The sequence below is a fragment of the Tripterygium wilfordii genome, chromosome 13 (genome assembly GCF_013401445.1).
Source record: "Tripterygium wilfordii isolate XIE 37 chromosome 13, ASM1340144v1, whole genome shotgun sequence".
NCBI lineage: Eukaryota > Viridiplantae > Streptophyta > Magnoliopsida > Celastrales > Celastraceae > Tripterygium > Tripterygium wilfordii.
Window position 1 is genome coordinate 304,015 of NC_052244.1, and position 14,432 is coordinate 318,446.

The following is a 14,432-nucleotide window of genomic DNA, read 5'->3' on the forward strand; positions in this document are numbered from 1 at the left end:
AATTGTCAAATGACACAACTTATTTCCTTCACAATGGCCGATGATAGCGGATTAGGTTGAAATAAGTCATTGAAAGATATAAATATTTACAATTAAGTCATTGAGAAAGAAAAGATATTTCAAATTGGGAAGCACTATCCCAACCCCCTACCTTCTCTAGACTACTTTAATGACTTTTTTCAATCTCATCCGTTGAATGACTTTTCAATGGTTTGAAATTGTAAAAAAACATCACATTTTGCTTAGTGATCCTTGCATCGTAAAACTCGCCAGCCCATTTTTTTGACCATTCATGTATTCAATCCACCACTCTCTCATGGACTCCAACTCAATATATATTCTCTGTTCTAGACAGAGAATATATTCTCTGACTATACATGTGTACATATATGGCTATAAATTGAGAAGAGTTTGCAGAGCATTTAAAGAAGCTGCAAGAGATAGCAGTAATGTGTGAGAAAAAAACGAGAGAGAGTCTTAAAGTAGTATGTTGTTGAGATAAAAAGAGAGTGAACCTATTGTGGATATGGATTACTTTAGTGATATTTTCGACTACCACTTGTCAAGTTGTTTAAGTGAACAGGTAAATACATATACTGATGTAAATTATATTGTTGTTTTTTTGTAAATACTCAGTGTAAATTATATTGTTTGTAGGGTGATTTTATCTCAGTCGAAATAAAGCAAGAAGACGAACATGCGGACGAGATGGTTGATAATATCGAAGTTAACGATAGATGTGAATTTGAAACTGATCAAGTGTTCAAATCGCGACAATCGATGATCGAGTGGGTTCAACAAACTGGACACAAATTGGGATATATCATCATCATTTATAGATCAGATATTGGTGGGTTCGGCAAAAAACACAGATTACAATTCAAATGTGATCGCGGTGGCAATTACCAGAGCAAGAAACCATCAACGAAACAGACTGGCACCAAAAAAATAGAATGTCCGTTCAAATTGAGAGGGAGGAAAATGAAGCTAGACGATGATTAGATGTTGGAGGTGGTGTGTGCGGAGCATAATCATGATCCTGCATTATATATGGAGGGACATCCATACCCCGGTCGACTTTCTGAATCTGAAATTCAAATTATGGTTGACATGTCTGCACAAAATGCCAAGTCACGGGACATATTGGCGGAGTTGAAAAAGCGAGATCCGAACAACGTGAGCACCATCAGAACCATATAAAATGCACGCAAGAAGCACAAGACCTCTGAGAGATCGGACGCCTCGGGAGCCTCACAGACACAGTTCTTCATCCGGACGCCCCGAATCGAAGATTTTTGAATACGATTTTTTGCAATCTTATCAATCAGAGAGACACAATTGCTCCTCAATTTACAATACTCAGTCTATCTCTACACAAGAAAGTTCGATGTTAAGAAAGGAAAACTACTATTTACGATCCTATATTGATCAGTTTCCAGCTATACTACACCCTTACATCAGGGACGTGCAAGATGTAAAAGCTGATGGAAATTGCGGCTTTCGATCGATAGCTGTGTGTCTTGGTCATGGGGAAGATGAATGGCCCAATGTTCGGTATAACCTGATGGCAGAGTTGGACGCATTTTGGAAACAATATGTTGAAATACTTGGCGGTGAAGAGAGGGCATACAGTGTTAAACACTCACTGAACTTTTTTCAAGATGATGTTGCAGCACCATTTGAGCATTGGATGACAATGCCAGATATGGGTCTATTGATTGATTCTGCATACAATGTGATATTGCATGTTCTTCATCATGAGAGAGTTGGACATATCTACCACTACGTACAGCTCCTCCATCACCCTATCTACGCGTTGCCATTGCTATAGGGCACGTAAATGATAATCACTACGTCAAAGTTGGTTTGACAATGAATTATCCAATGCCTCCCATCACACCCGAATGGGTTCACTGTAGACATACTTGTGCAGCTGCATGGGCGACTCCGTATGCGGAACGATTAGATGCGTACATGCACTCATATGGATTCATCAAATCTTCATCTGAAGCTTTTATTCATGTACTTGAATAAATTATTATCTATGTCTTACAAAATTATGATAATTAAAAAAAGCAAACAAATAATCTTAATCAAAACATTTAAATTAATAAATGTATATATATATTCTCTGCCCTATATGTGTGTGTATGTATATATATATATATATATATGTATGTATATGAGATGAGACATGATGAAAAGACATGACATGACAAGACAAATAGTGACAATCTAGGGGGAAGGGGTTTAAAATAGGGGGGTTTGTTTATCAATTTCCTTTCAAATTGTGTGATTGAATTTCCACAACTTCATTTGGGTCAATGGATGGAGCAAGGTTGTTCTAAAAAAGGGCTCAAAATATTGGCGCACATAAGCAAGTTGTCCTTCAAAAAGTTGAAAGTAGGGACTTTAACGGTAACGGCAAAATGATTTTACAACTTGCTTTTTTTGGCCTTTTCTTTTTGTCAGTCATTTTGCTTTTCGCGCTTTGATGTGAAATAGCAGTGTGGACGTGCACGTGACCATAGATGATAACTAATGAAAAATGCTTCAGGGTCTCGGTTCTTCTTCGGTGTACTATTAGGTTACAGGGAAACAACGATTGGGTTGAGAGTAGTGGATGGAAAGGAGTCTCCGGTGAATATGATTAGAGCGGGAGACCCGAGCTAGTAGCTCCGTGGACACTAGGGTCCCATAATAGTTGGGGAGGTGCGGTGGGACTATAGTCCGGGTTGGGCATAAAGGAGACGAAGGTGATGGAGACGGGACGTTCTGATCCTCTCAGACGGCAGCTTGCAGATGTGTCAGTGATAAGTTACGTCGTCGTGTTTGCCTTTTCCTTTTTTTGGGTTTTCCATACGCTTTCGTCTCTCTCGAGTCATGGTGGGCCGTCGATGTCCAGTTTCTTTGATTCTAACTTTTATGGTAAAAAACTAAAAATTGTGGTGGAACGGGGGCCCATAACGGAACTCGGCCTAAACCATGTCAACTATTGGACCAGCCCAAGCTGTTAACCTGACATTACCCTTCCCAAATTCCTCCCAAATACTTCTAATAAAAAAGATAAAAGATTCCAACAATTTGAATCTCAGTTATCTTAATTGTTGATACTCGACCTGCATATTAAATCTCGTACATACATTTAATAATAGAGATAACTTACTGGATCCGTAGCTGTAATTGGGATAATTTATTGGGATCCGTAGCCCTTCTAATCTGTATTTTTTTTTTTTTATGGAATCTAATCTGTAATATTTGAAAGTAAAAGGAGTGAGACACAGTATAAACCATAAACTATAAAGCATGCCTGCTCAAAACAAGAGGGTGGTGTAATGGCAAACCAACGAGGGAGGGGCATCATTTGGGATAAAAACAAAGTTGATTTGACAGGTTGAGGGAGATCCTCACTGATCTCCACTAAGCGGGTCTCCAAGGATTAATACACACCACAAAATTACACCAAATTTTGTCTCAGAGAGAGAGAGAATACACTGATTAAATAAAAACAGTACAAAGAACAGCCTGCGGTTGATATGGAGATCGATGAGGGGCTACAAAATCATAAGTATCAAGATTCAGGGCCCGTGTGTATTAACCTCTCTGGATTTACTGGTGGGTCTGACCAACTGTGACTGAGCCTCGCTTCTCTGTCTCTTCTGGACCAAGTTGGTTCGTAAAAATGGAAACATCCCATGAACCTTTCGGACTGTGGTTCCACTCACCATCCCTTGATTGTGTTAAACAATGCATACAACAAGACTGAACTCAGATTGACCATCTTAGGGTGGCTATTATGCAATTTGACCAGCCAAAAATTGCTGTACAACGATCGATGTGCAGCTCAACGATCATGCAAGTGAGGAATCTGAAATCGGTTTCTACTTTGGTTTGTATGTGTTTTTTTTTTATAAGAACAACATCATTCCTTTGAAAGTAACGAGGGAGCAATCCCAAAATTTGGCTTCCGGGCCACTTTCTTCGTGAGCTTTGGGTCCAGTTAAGCCTACATTTGGATCCAAGCCCATTAAGTTATGGACTTAAGACCAAGGTAAAGGCGGCTGTGAGGTAGTTTGGTAGCCCAACCTATAAAATTTTAGGCCGTTAGGTTCGAGTAGTGGATACTAAATTATTGCCTAATTGACTACCGATTATGCTTCGGTTTTTTTTGGGTAGATAAAAGTCTCACATGGAGACAATTACATTCATATCAATCGTTCATATTCATTTATTTCGTAGCTCATATTACACTCGTGTGTGTGATATTTTATAGAAGTCTTGATTCGAGCCTTTCATCCCTCTATTCAAAAATATCTTACACGCTAATAAAATTTATATTGTGAAGTCATATTTGATTGAGAGTTCAAATCAAGCAATTGAATTCACCGGTATTATAAATTATTTTCATAAGGATTTTAAATATATTACAAATAACTAAATGTTAATCGAACTAGTTGAGTATACCGTATATGTTAATCCTAACCATTTGAATGATAGTTTAGTGTTTGAATCTCTATGTGATCAAATTGTATGGACTCGCAAAATCCTAAGTTCGATTCCCACTGAGAACAATATTCTTTTGGCACTCTTTGGGCTTTGACTAACTTATCTTATCATGGACTCGTAATGAAAAACTTTTGTGTGCACGGACTTGACGGCTTGAGTATAGGCTATGGGATGTCAAAAGAGTACGCTTATATCTTATTGGTTAAAAAAGAGAGTAAATGTTATCATTAATTGGATAAGCAGTTGGTGATGACTAATTGATCAATCTTGATAATCCAATCCAACGGCTAACAAACACCGGCTTCATGGAATCCCCGCGTTCCTAGTATGCTCTCTGTCGTTGACCACGTCTTACTAGTGAATCTTCCTTTATTAGAGCCCTCAAGAATGGAAAAGCCATTACGATTTGATTAATCAACGATAATACGATAATCTAAGCAGAAAAACTAACATAATTAAGAGCGAATCTGTATACAAACTGTGCTTAAATTAAGGATGTTGCTTAGTTTAATAGATTATGATTAATGAAGTTAAAAAAGATGTAGTTAAAAGAAATGGCTTTTGGTACTTTGGAGCCCACTAGATTGATTAATTTAATATAAATTCTAAGCCAAGAAGATAATTAAACGTTGGGTTTGTTGGGAATATGAGATGAGATGAGATGGAGACAAAGGAAGGATAGAAAGCGAGTCAACTCGTCCACGGCTGCTTGTTCCAAGGTCTAAAATTATTTTTTCGGTTTTTTGGCTCCTCTAGTCTTTGCAGCAGAGCGAAAACCCAAAAAGAATCACTCCTAAATCCTAATATTTCTCTTTCGTGCCACCAATCATAGGCACTGTGGTAGGTGATATTTTTTGCTCCGGTTAACTTCCTTATTAATAATTTATGTACGTATAGGTGGATTTTGGGGTTTATTTACAAGTTGGGTTCCTATTTTCTGTCATCAAGAGCAAGAAAATCTGTGATTGATACACAGGATCCGTATAGGTTGATTTTGGGGTTTATTTACAATTTGGGTTCCTATTTTCTTCCTCAAAAGCGAGGAAATTTGTGATTGATACACAGGATCTGTGTTGTGTTCATGAGAGCTAGCTGGGTCTGCGTTGATCTTAGTCTCTGTGAGGCGTGAGGTGGGTTTTTTGGATTTCAGGAAGGAATTGGTTTGAGGTCTGTGTTTGAATGGGAGCTTGCTACAGCGGTGGCATCAAGGCCGTGAGTCCTTTCCATACTGGTACTTATCCTTTGTTGTTTCATCATTTCTGAATATTTAGTCCGATTCATTTATTGATTTGATTTTATGTATAGAAATGCGCAATTTTTATTTCGTAGTCATCTTGTCCTTTGATTCACGAGTTCCGATTGACGAGGGCTATAAACTTTTGTGTCTCTGTTCCTTCTAACGATTCTAAGTATATTGTGGCAAAATTATTTTATTATAGCGATAATCTTACCACTTCAGCTGGAGGCAGTCTGATTGGACTGAAATTTTTCGGTTTGTCAGTGCTTAAAATATTTGAATTGAGGTTTAACCCACAGAATAATTGTGTGTTTTGAGGGATCTTAATGATGAAGATTTGAAGTTTTGCCTTAGACTTTGGTTTTGAATGTTAAGAAGCTTCTGCTTTCTACTGCCAACATGCTTATTATGTGTTATTTACACTGTGAGTAGGGTTTAGTTCAAAAAACCCTAGCAGAGATGTTGTTAGATATTTGAGTCATTCAAGCAGCAAAGCCTCATCAGGTTCCATACCTCAGACTCCTCGGAGTGAGGGTGAGTTATTACAGTCCCTAAATTTGAAGAATTTCAGCTTCAGTGAGCTGAAGACGGCCACCAGAAACTTTCGCCCTGATAGTGTATTAGGAGAAGGTGGCTTTGGTTCAGTTTTCAAAGGATGGATTGATCAGCATTCACTTACTGCTGCTAAGCCTGGGACTGGTATGGTGATTGCCGTGAAGAGGCTCAACCAAGAAGGATTTCAGGGTCACAAGGAATGGCTGGTTAGTAGCATAATTCAAGAATTTTTCTGATAAATTTTCAATTGCTGGTCTCCACCTTTTATTTTATACTCTAAATATGTTTTGAATTGGGTATTTTAGTATTAATTTATCTATGCTGCCTATCTCTTTTTTGTAAATTTAACATGGCCAAGGATGCCATTTATTTTATAGCATTTCGTTATCAAATGAAGAGGTTTTGAGTATTTTTTAAAATGTCACACTTACTTTGGGACATTTTATGTGAGCAGAGTTACTGATTTTCCGTTGTATCTTTGTACATGCAGGCAGAGATAAACTATCTTGGGCAATTATATCATCCTAATCTTGTAAAGTTGATTGGTTACTGCTTAGAGGATGAGCATCGGCTTCTTGTTTATGAGTTCATGCCTCGGGGCAGCATGGAGAATCATCTCTTTAGAAGTGAGTTTCTCATTGTTTTTTGATGGGAAATTTTCTGTTCTTATCACTTTAGTTGTGTAAAAAGAAGATTGTTTCACACCCATGGCCTTAAATTGCTTTGGTAGTTGATGCATCACATTAATTTTGAAGCAGGAGGCCCTTACTACCAGCCACTCTCTTGGAACCTCCGAATAAAAATTGCTCTTGGTGCTGCTAGGGGGCTTGCTTTTCTTCACAGTGCTGAAGCTAAGGTCATTTATAGAGACTTCAAGACTTCTAATATTCTGCTCGATGCGGTGTGTTAACTTGGACTGCCATTTCTTTTCCACATAGTTGTGTCATGGTTTGAGTTTTTTGAGGTTTGTATTCCTCTAACCCTATTTGTTACTCTGGAACTTGTGTTTTGTAAGTGCAGAAGTACAATGCAAAACTTTCTGATTTTGGGTTGGCCAGGGATGGGCCAACTGGCGATAAGAGCCATGTCTCTACTAGGGTAATGGGAACTTATGGATATGCTGCTCCAGAATATCTGGCCACAGGTACTAATGCATATGTTGCTTTGTTATGTGTTAGCCCTTGATCCACAAAAACCTGTTTTGTGCTTGGTTCCATCTCCCCCTTATAGTACTTCATTTCTTTAGATGATGAGGAACTTGTATTTGTCACATTTGGGAAATACAAGTCTTCTCAAACATTGGAAAATTGTGAAGAAAAATGGATAGCAGAGGAAAGAGATGCACCAAATTTCCTCTTGGAGTTTTTCCATTTAAATGCATCCGTCCGTACTAGTGTCTTGAAAACATTGTTTGTTTATGGACACTTCTACCCCGTGGCTAACATGAAGTATTCATGCACGAACATCTTGAATTTATATTCTTGGTTGGCTGTTGATGGTATTCTTTAATCTTTTCGGTTGCATATAGCTTATGTTTACTAGAATTAAATGAAAGGAAGTGATGTATTTGCACCCTGATCATTATACTCATTTCCTGCTTGGAAGGTCATTTGACTGCCAAGAGTGATGTATACAGCTTTGGGGTTGTTCTCCTTGAATTGATATGCGGCAAACGAGCTATAGACAAGAACCGGCCATCTGGACAGCACAACCTGGTGGAATGGGCAACACCATACCTGACAAACAAACGTAGACTGCTTCATGTTATAGATGCCGGTCTTGAGGGCCAGTACTCTCTCACTCAGGCACAGAAGGTGGCAACCCTTGCACTTCTATGTCTAGCCATAGAACCCAAGTCCAGGCCAAACATGGATGAGGTGGTTAGAGAGTTGGAACAGCTTCAGGAACCAAAGGATGTAACGAAATCGCCAAAACCTCCTTCAAAAGAGCGTCGTTTGACTGGCCATGGCCTTTCTAGTGATGGGCGAACTGCTTATCCCCGGCCTTCAGCATCCCCACATTATGCTTAGAAGAGAATTATCTCCACAAATAATTTTGTTTCTCAATTTACAGCCATATTCAGCAGGATTGTGGACCAATTAAGCATATGGGCATGTACCGCAATACCGTTTTGTCCAAGGAATGTACAGTTTTCCCCCCCCTCCTTTTTGGGTATAATTTCTCTAAAGCCTGCTTTGAAGTGTTTTTTTTTTTTTGTTGAACCTTGATGAGTCGTGGAGCAGACCAAACATTAAGCTGGTTGTTGCCAAATATTTGTTATTGAAAGCATCACAGAAAATGTAATCATGTCTTTTTTTTCTTTTTTTTTTTATGTTCTTTTAGCAGATCAAGATTGCACTGCACCTATTGACAAGCATCAAACAGCTGAGACACAAAGTTGTTCACCTAAAAGAGTAATCAAGCTTTGCTGAATAATTTCCATCCAATGCTCTTCAATTCATCCATAATCTTCATGCATCAAAACATGATAAAAAGGAAACCTCGCAAAGAGTCGAGTATCCAAATTCTTCAATTGAAATGCACAAATTAAAGTTACATTTCTCAGGCCACAAGACTAACATTCAGCAACAATATTCAGAGTCTCAGGAAATTCATCGCCCCAGCAAGGCAACACGATCCTTCTGTATTGCCTGTGTCAGGTGGATGTCAAATAGCTCGCATCTTATAGGCATCTCCATCTCATAAAAGGGATTCTTCAAGACATAATCCGTATACAATTCATAGATGACTTTCAACAGACTCTCCATGTGTGGTGTTCCGGGTTCACATACAACAAAGAACTTTGTCCCTGTGATGAAGAAAAAAAGGAATTCGAAATTTCACTTTTCCCACACAAAATTTTTGTGTTCTTAACACTAAAGTCAAATGTCAAAGGAATATGAGCATTAGATGAGAAATTTATCTCTTTAAGGGGGTGCTTACGCAACCAGACCAAACTTCTCAGGGTTTGGTTGCATATTGCCTACATTAGGTTTCAGCTACTAAGAATTTTCTGCAAAACTCAAGCAGAAATCACTCTTCTATGCATAAAGTGATCATTGCAATCAAATGCAAAAAAGTAGCAGATGAAATAGCAGAATGGTCCTCATGATAGATGGATAAATAAGGGCAAACACGGACTGAAAAGGCCAACACAGGAAAAGAAAGGCACCCAAAAAAGGCAACAGGTTTGTTGATTTTTGCCTACGTATAGGTTTGTTTTGAGATCATGGACAACAATATTTGCTCTTCTATAGTCAATGGCTTTTGTGGTCTTTAGTCACCATTTTTCTGATTCACTAGCATATAGGTAACTACCACGTTTTGGGTTTGCCCATTCATCTCTTTCGTAATTCCTGGCTTCTCTAAGATCATCTCCATTAATTTTATTTCATGTTCAAGTAACAAAGCACAAACTGAGTATTTCCAGAAATTTGATGCAGAAAATGCCACAAGTAGTGAAATTAGAAAAGGGATACAATACAAAGTTATGGGCATAGAAAGACATATTTTGCATAGTTTGATACTCAAATGTCGAAAATAGAAAACTCGCAAGTCAACCTTAACAGAAGAAGAACTAAGTGCGTTGTCTTGCTAATCGACAGCCCTCAGAAGAACTCCATTATTTAAGGGTAAGCTACTCTACGTACTAGAATGATCCTAATCGGAGGATTGCTAATGAGAGTAGAAAGTAAAACAGTTGAAAATAAAAGGACCATAGAAGATATAGATTCACATACTATGTAAAGAATAAAAGAATCACATTCATAATATCCTTCACATAAGCAGTTAGGAACATTGTCTTTTTCATATTTAAAGCCCAATAAAAGTTATAACACACTTTCCTTTTTTACTTTTTCCCCTCTGTCACTTGCTCAAGACAAAAAGGCCCAAAAAATGGCTAAGAAATTTAGGGAAGCTTGCCCCTGGGATGTGGTTCACTTGGTTAGGGGTACAAACTTCTAGCTAGGAGGCCCCAGTTCAACTCGCATTACAAAGATTCATATGATTAAGCTGCTACTTGGAGTCAGGGGCCACGAAAAGAGTCTGGACTCTGGAATCTACCTCTACATTAGCATGAGACCATACTCATGGTCCATGGGTACCAACTAAGTTATAGAAGAAAAGGGAAAGGAACTTTCAAGAAATGTTACTAAAATTTAACCAGATTTTTTTCTTTCTTACTGGTTGGGGAGGACCGGGGGGGGAGTAAGTTGGAGAGGCTATTATGAGCACAGAAAAATGATACTGTTCCCGATTCCCACACTTCCATTCCCAGTTTGCCCCAACCAATAAAAGGCATAAATAAAAACTTACAAGCTCTTCCATTACCTATGTTGGGGATCACCATTCACCACCAACAAACATACATGTAGTTGTTCATCAGACTATCAGAGAACTCATCCTGATTTCACAACCAAGGCTAGAGAATAAAAGGGAAAATAAAATTCAGCTTCTCATTTATTCATATAGTCCAGGAGCTGTGAATAGTACCTGTGAGGGATTGGAAGCAATGAAGATCAAATGTATCAGCCTCAAGCAGTTCAATGCCCGAACAGCCCACAGTTGGTGATAGCTGCTGAGAGATGGCATGCATTGAGTGCCATAAACTAGCCACTCTTAAACTATCATTTGTGTCCATCCGTCCCGCAGAACCATAATCCTAAGTTCACCACAAAAAGAAAAACAAAAATTATACAATCTAAATCCAATCTAAATAAAGTCTTCTTCTTTCCCTATATAAAACGCTAAGGACTGAAAATAATTGATCAGGAATGTGACGGAAGTAAATTACACGACCCGAAACCGTGGTTATTTGGATTCTGGTCCAAATAACCACTCAGTTCCCAAAAGTCTCAAATATTGATCAGGAATATAGTTTGGAAGAGACAAATCCGAAGAGAAGGGTTGTGTACCTTGTAGAATATCAAACCACCTGATTTGTTGATGATGTAAAGACTATAAATTGCTGCCATCTCAAAATTTCCTTTCTCTGAAATTTCCTGTTATGAATAATAAACACCAATTGAAATCCAAACAGAAAATCTGAGTAGTTTTGAATAACCGCAGATCTAACCACGAGTAGCATTCAGAATTCAGCGCCAAAATTGTTTGCTTCATTCCGATAGATTGCCAAGAAAAACAAAGTCGCAGTGAGCTCAGTCGACGTACCTAGAAAACGACGGCCATCCACGACTCCGGTCTTCCAGATCGGCGACTTCTCTCTCACGCGGATGTCCGACGACAAATGGTTGGATCCTTGTACCGGAAGATTAGCTTTTAACCGGGCTTTTCTGGGTGTGCTGAGAAAATGAACGGGTTTACAAATAATTGGGCCGAAGCCGAATGGGCCTATCTGAAGTTATCCATAACCCATGGGTGTGGTCCTGTGACTGTTATGTAATGGACGTGCATTTCCCTTCGCCTAGCATGGAGGGAAGAAAGCCGATGATCGCGATCAACGGCCTGAAATTCACCTACCCAGGAATCGACGGCCATCCACCGCCTGGGTCTACTCCTTTGATCGACGATTTCTCTCTCACTCTCAACTCCGGCGACCGATGTCTTCTCGTCGGATCCAATGGCGCTGGTTCAAATTACTCAAATCCTTTTTAGTTTCAATCTCATAATTTCAATTACATTTCAAAAATCACTTAATGGAGATTGTGTGGATTGATTGATCAGGTAAAACTACTATTCTGAAGATCCTGGGAGGAAAGCATATGGTGGAGCCTCACATGGTGCGTGTTCTGGGAAGATCCGCTTTCCACGACACCTCTTTGACGGCTTCTGGTGATCTCTGCTATCTTGGAGGAGAGGTGACTCTTCTTCTTTTCCCCAATCCCCACACTTGTTACATTTTGGCTTTACTATATAATCTGACATTGGTGAAATTATGCCTGGGAATTTTCGGGATGCCGCATCTTTAGAACTTTGATTTCCTCGTTGAATTTATACTGTTTTTACTATTTAGAGCTAAATTGATATATAATGGTAGAAGATTTGGCTCCACTAGTCAAATTGGACTATGGACTTCTAAAGAACTTTAAACAGAAATTATTCTTTTAGTCTGGGTAATTCTCTGATGAGAGACCCTCCATATATTGACACTTGTTAACCAGTACCATGGGGCATTGGTTAAGGAATACCTGCTTGTGCCACATGTATTGAATTTAAAACCTGTTCTATGATTTGGACAAAAAGAATCTTAGTATGTTAGTATTTTACTTCCAATTTTATTTATAAGTTTATAACTCAATTCGAGCCGGAAAATGCTTGATAGCAACACTGCTCATTTAGGTTATAAGTTCTAAGATATATCTTAGAGTAGCTTGTAATGGAATTTGGCTCCGTTAGTAATTAATCATACAAGAACTATATTTTTCTAAATTTGGTTTTTTTTGTTCCAGTGGAGGAGGGATGTCGCTTTTGCAGGTTTTGATGTTGCAATACAGATGGATATTTCTGCAGAGAAAATGATATTTGGAGTTGCAGGTGTTGACACTCAAAGAAGAGCTGAACTTATCAAAGTAAGTTGCAATTCAGTCAGAGAAGATTCTGAGGCTGTTATAATTCCTCATCTGTCGAAATTTGCACATATACTAGTGTTTAGTATACTCATCAGCTCTTCATGAGCAGCATCCGTTGGCTTATTATCTCTGGTTCTGAAACAATAAACTGACCATATTATATTTTATCATTATAAAAGATTTCCTCAGTATGATGAAGTAAGGGAAAAAAGAAGTTCCTTTCATATGCGCATTTATACGGAGATGCGTAGAACTTGTGCATTTTCAATTTGAATGACATATGGATTTGCTTTATTTGTTATGAAGGTGTTAGATGTGGATCTGTCTTGGAGATTGCACAAGGTATCTGATGGTCAGAGAAGAAGAGTGCAAATTTGTATGGGCCTCCTTAAGACATTCAAGGTACTTCCATGTTTGCTTCACATCTGAGTTCAATTTTGGTGGCATAATCCTTAAATGCACTTTCCTTTTTTCACTTTAATTTTAAATGGCTTAAAATATTGTTCCTGTTATTTAGGTTCTCCTTCTTGATGAGATAACAGTCGACCTTGATGTGCTGGCAAGGGCTGACCTTTTAAACTTTCTCAGAAAGGACTGTCAAGAGCGAGGGGCTACAATTATCTATGCTACCCACATATTCGATGGTCTAGAGGATTGGCCATCACATATTGTATGTTTTGCTCCACTTTCCATTTCTTCTTCTTTTTCTTCTTTACTGTTTATAGGCTCTACTGCTAAGCTACTAGTATCCTTATCAATCTTTGTATTTATTTTATTTTTTGACAGGTGTATGTGGCTCATGGCAAGCTTCAATTGATGATGCCAATGGATAAAGTGAAGGAGATTAGCAGCCTGTCACTGATGGTTAGTTTGCGTTAAAAACCTACTTACAGAATATCCCAAGGAATAAGCTCCTCAACATTTGATCTTAGTTAAATATTTCCTGTGTTTGTTCCTATAATCATATCATTGTTCGATAGTGTTGAGAATTTGAGTGGTTAACACCTTTATTGGCTCATACTTTCAGAGAACAGTGGAGACTTGGTTGAGGAAAGAAAGAGATGAAGAGAGGATGAGGAGAAAAGAGAGAAAGGCATGTGGCCTACCCGAGTTTGAAAAACGAATGGAGGAAAGCCGTGTTGCTGGTGATCCAGCACGTGCCGCTGTTCGTGTAGTTAACAACGGTTGGGCTGCAGGAAGGCTGCACTCCACTGTTGCTGGTGAAGAAAACTTCGTCCTCAGCTCCAACAGAGTTTTGAGACAGTAGATAATCTGATAATAAACAATCCCTGTTCTTCCTGCTATAATAGCATATGAAGAAGTCTCTGGATATACGCTTACTTTTATACAACCACATAAGACTGTGTCTGTATTATTAAGCTGAAATTGATGTTATCTTAATTTATGATCACAAAAATAATTTGGGTGCAGCGAGCAAAGTGTCTTCTGAATCATATTGTATTTTACATAACCATCACTTACAAGCATTCAAGTAGCAAAATAAGATATTGGACCAGGACTTCTGAAAATGGTGCTTGTATTATATTGGCTATTTCGACCCTTAGGGGTACGCGGCATTCATTTTCTTTGTTTCGATACGATTA

At 38.5% G+C, this 14,432-nt stretch overlaps 3 protein-coding genes across 4 annotated transcripts; 2 read left to right on the top strand and 1 right to left on the bottom strand.

Annotated features, from left to right (window-relative positions):
* Positions 1-5,157: 5,157 nt before the first annotated feature.
* On the top strand, positions 5,158-8,602 carry LOC120013169 (receptor-like cytoplasmic kinase 176). 2 transcript variants are annotated; one of them, XM_038864895.1, is made up of 7 exons: positions 5,158-5,346; positions 5,657-5,737; positions 6,176-6,504; positions 6,789-6,924; positions 7,054-7,199; positions 7,319-7,442; positions 7,904-8,602. In XM_038864895.1, the coding sequence occupies exons 2-7, from the start codon at positions 5,686-5,688 to the stop codon at positions 8,326-8,328; spliced, it is 1,212 nt and encodes a 403-aa protein (XP_038720823.1). In that variant the 5' UTR covers positions 5,158-5,346; positions 5,657-5,685; the 3' UTR covers positions 8,329-8,602. The 2 variants fall into 2 exon arrangements, with proteins under 2 accessions (XP_038720823.1, XP_038720824.1); XM_038864896.1 differs by having other exon boundaries at positions 5,160-5,737; positions 7,057-7,199.
* A 103-nt stretch (positions 8,603-8,705) lies between these two features.
* On the bottom strand, positions 8,706-11,612 carry LOC120013172 (trafficking protein particle complex subunit 4). The gene is made up of 4 exons (XM_038864899.1): positions 11,471-11,612; positions 11,215-11,301; positions 10,793-10,961; positions 8,706-9,107 (listed from the first exon to the last, which is right to left on the bottom strand). Exons 2-4 carry the CDS (start codon positions 11,272-11,274, stop codon positions 8,911-8,913), a joined length of 426 nt encoding a protein of 141 aa, XP_038720827.1. The 5' UTR covers positions 11,275-11,301; positions 11,471-11,612; the 3' UTR covers positions 8,706-8,910.
* Positions 11,613-11,686: 74 nt separating this feature from the next.
* On the top strand, positions 11,687-14,258 carry LOC120013171 (ABC transporter I family member 20-like). The gene is made up of 7 exons (XM_038864898.1): positions 11,687-11,888; positions 11,984-12,117; positions 12,709-12,828; positions 13,135-13,230; positions 13,346-13,498; positions 13,615-13,692; positions 13,856-14,258. The coding sequence occupies exons 1-7, from the start codon at positions 11,702-11,704 to the stop codon at positions 14,093-14,095; spliced, it is 1,008 nt and encodes a 335-aa protein (XP_038720826.1). The 5' UTR covers positions 11,687-11,701; the 3' UTR covers positions 14,096-14,258.
* The last annotated feature ends 174 nt before the right edge of the window (positions 14,259-14,432 follow it).

Coding starts and splice junctions, on each gene's coding strand:
- LOC120013169 (XM_038864895.1), top strand. CDS start 5,686: ATGGGAGCTTGCTACAGCGGTGGCATCAAGGCCGTGAGTCCTTTCCAT. Junction 6,505..6,788: donor AGGGTCACAAGGAATGGCTG/GTTAGTAGCATA, acceptor TTGTACATGCAG/GCAGAGATAAACTATCTTGG. Junction 7,200..7,318: donor CTAATATTCTGCTCGATGCG/GTGTGTTAACTT, acceptor TTGTAAGTGCAG/AAGTACAATGCAAAACTTTC.
- LOC120013172 (XM_038864899.1), bottom strand. CDS start 11,274: ATGGCAGCAATTTATAGTCTTTACATCATCAACAAATCAGGTGGTTTG. Junction 10,962..11,214: donor GTGGTTTGATATTCTACAAG/GTACACAACCCT, acceptor TGGTGAACTTAG/GATTATGGTTCTGCGGGACG. Junction 9,108..10,792: donor TTGCTTCCAATCCCTCACAG/GTACTATTCACA, acceptor TCTTCATCACAG/GGACAAAGTTCTTTGTTGTA.
- LOC120013171 (XM_038864898.1), top strand. CDS start 11,702: ATGGACGTGCATTTCCCTTCGCCTAGCATGGAGGGAAGAAAGCCGATG. Junction 11,889..11,983: donor CGTCGGATCCAATGGCGCTG/GTTCAAATTACT, acceptor TTGATTGATCAG/GTAAAACTACTATTCTGAAG. Junction 13,693..13,855: donor TTAGCAGCCTGTCACTGATG/GTTAGTTTGCGT, acceptor TCATACTTTCAG/AGAACAGTGGAGACTTGGTT.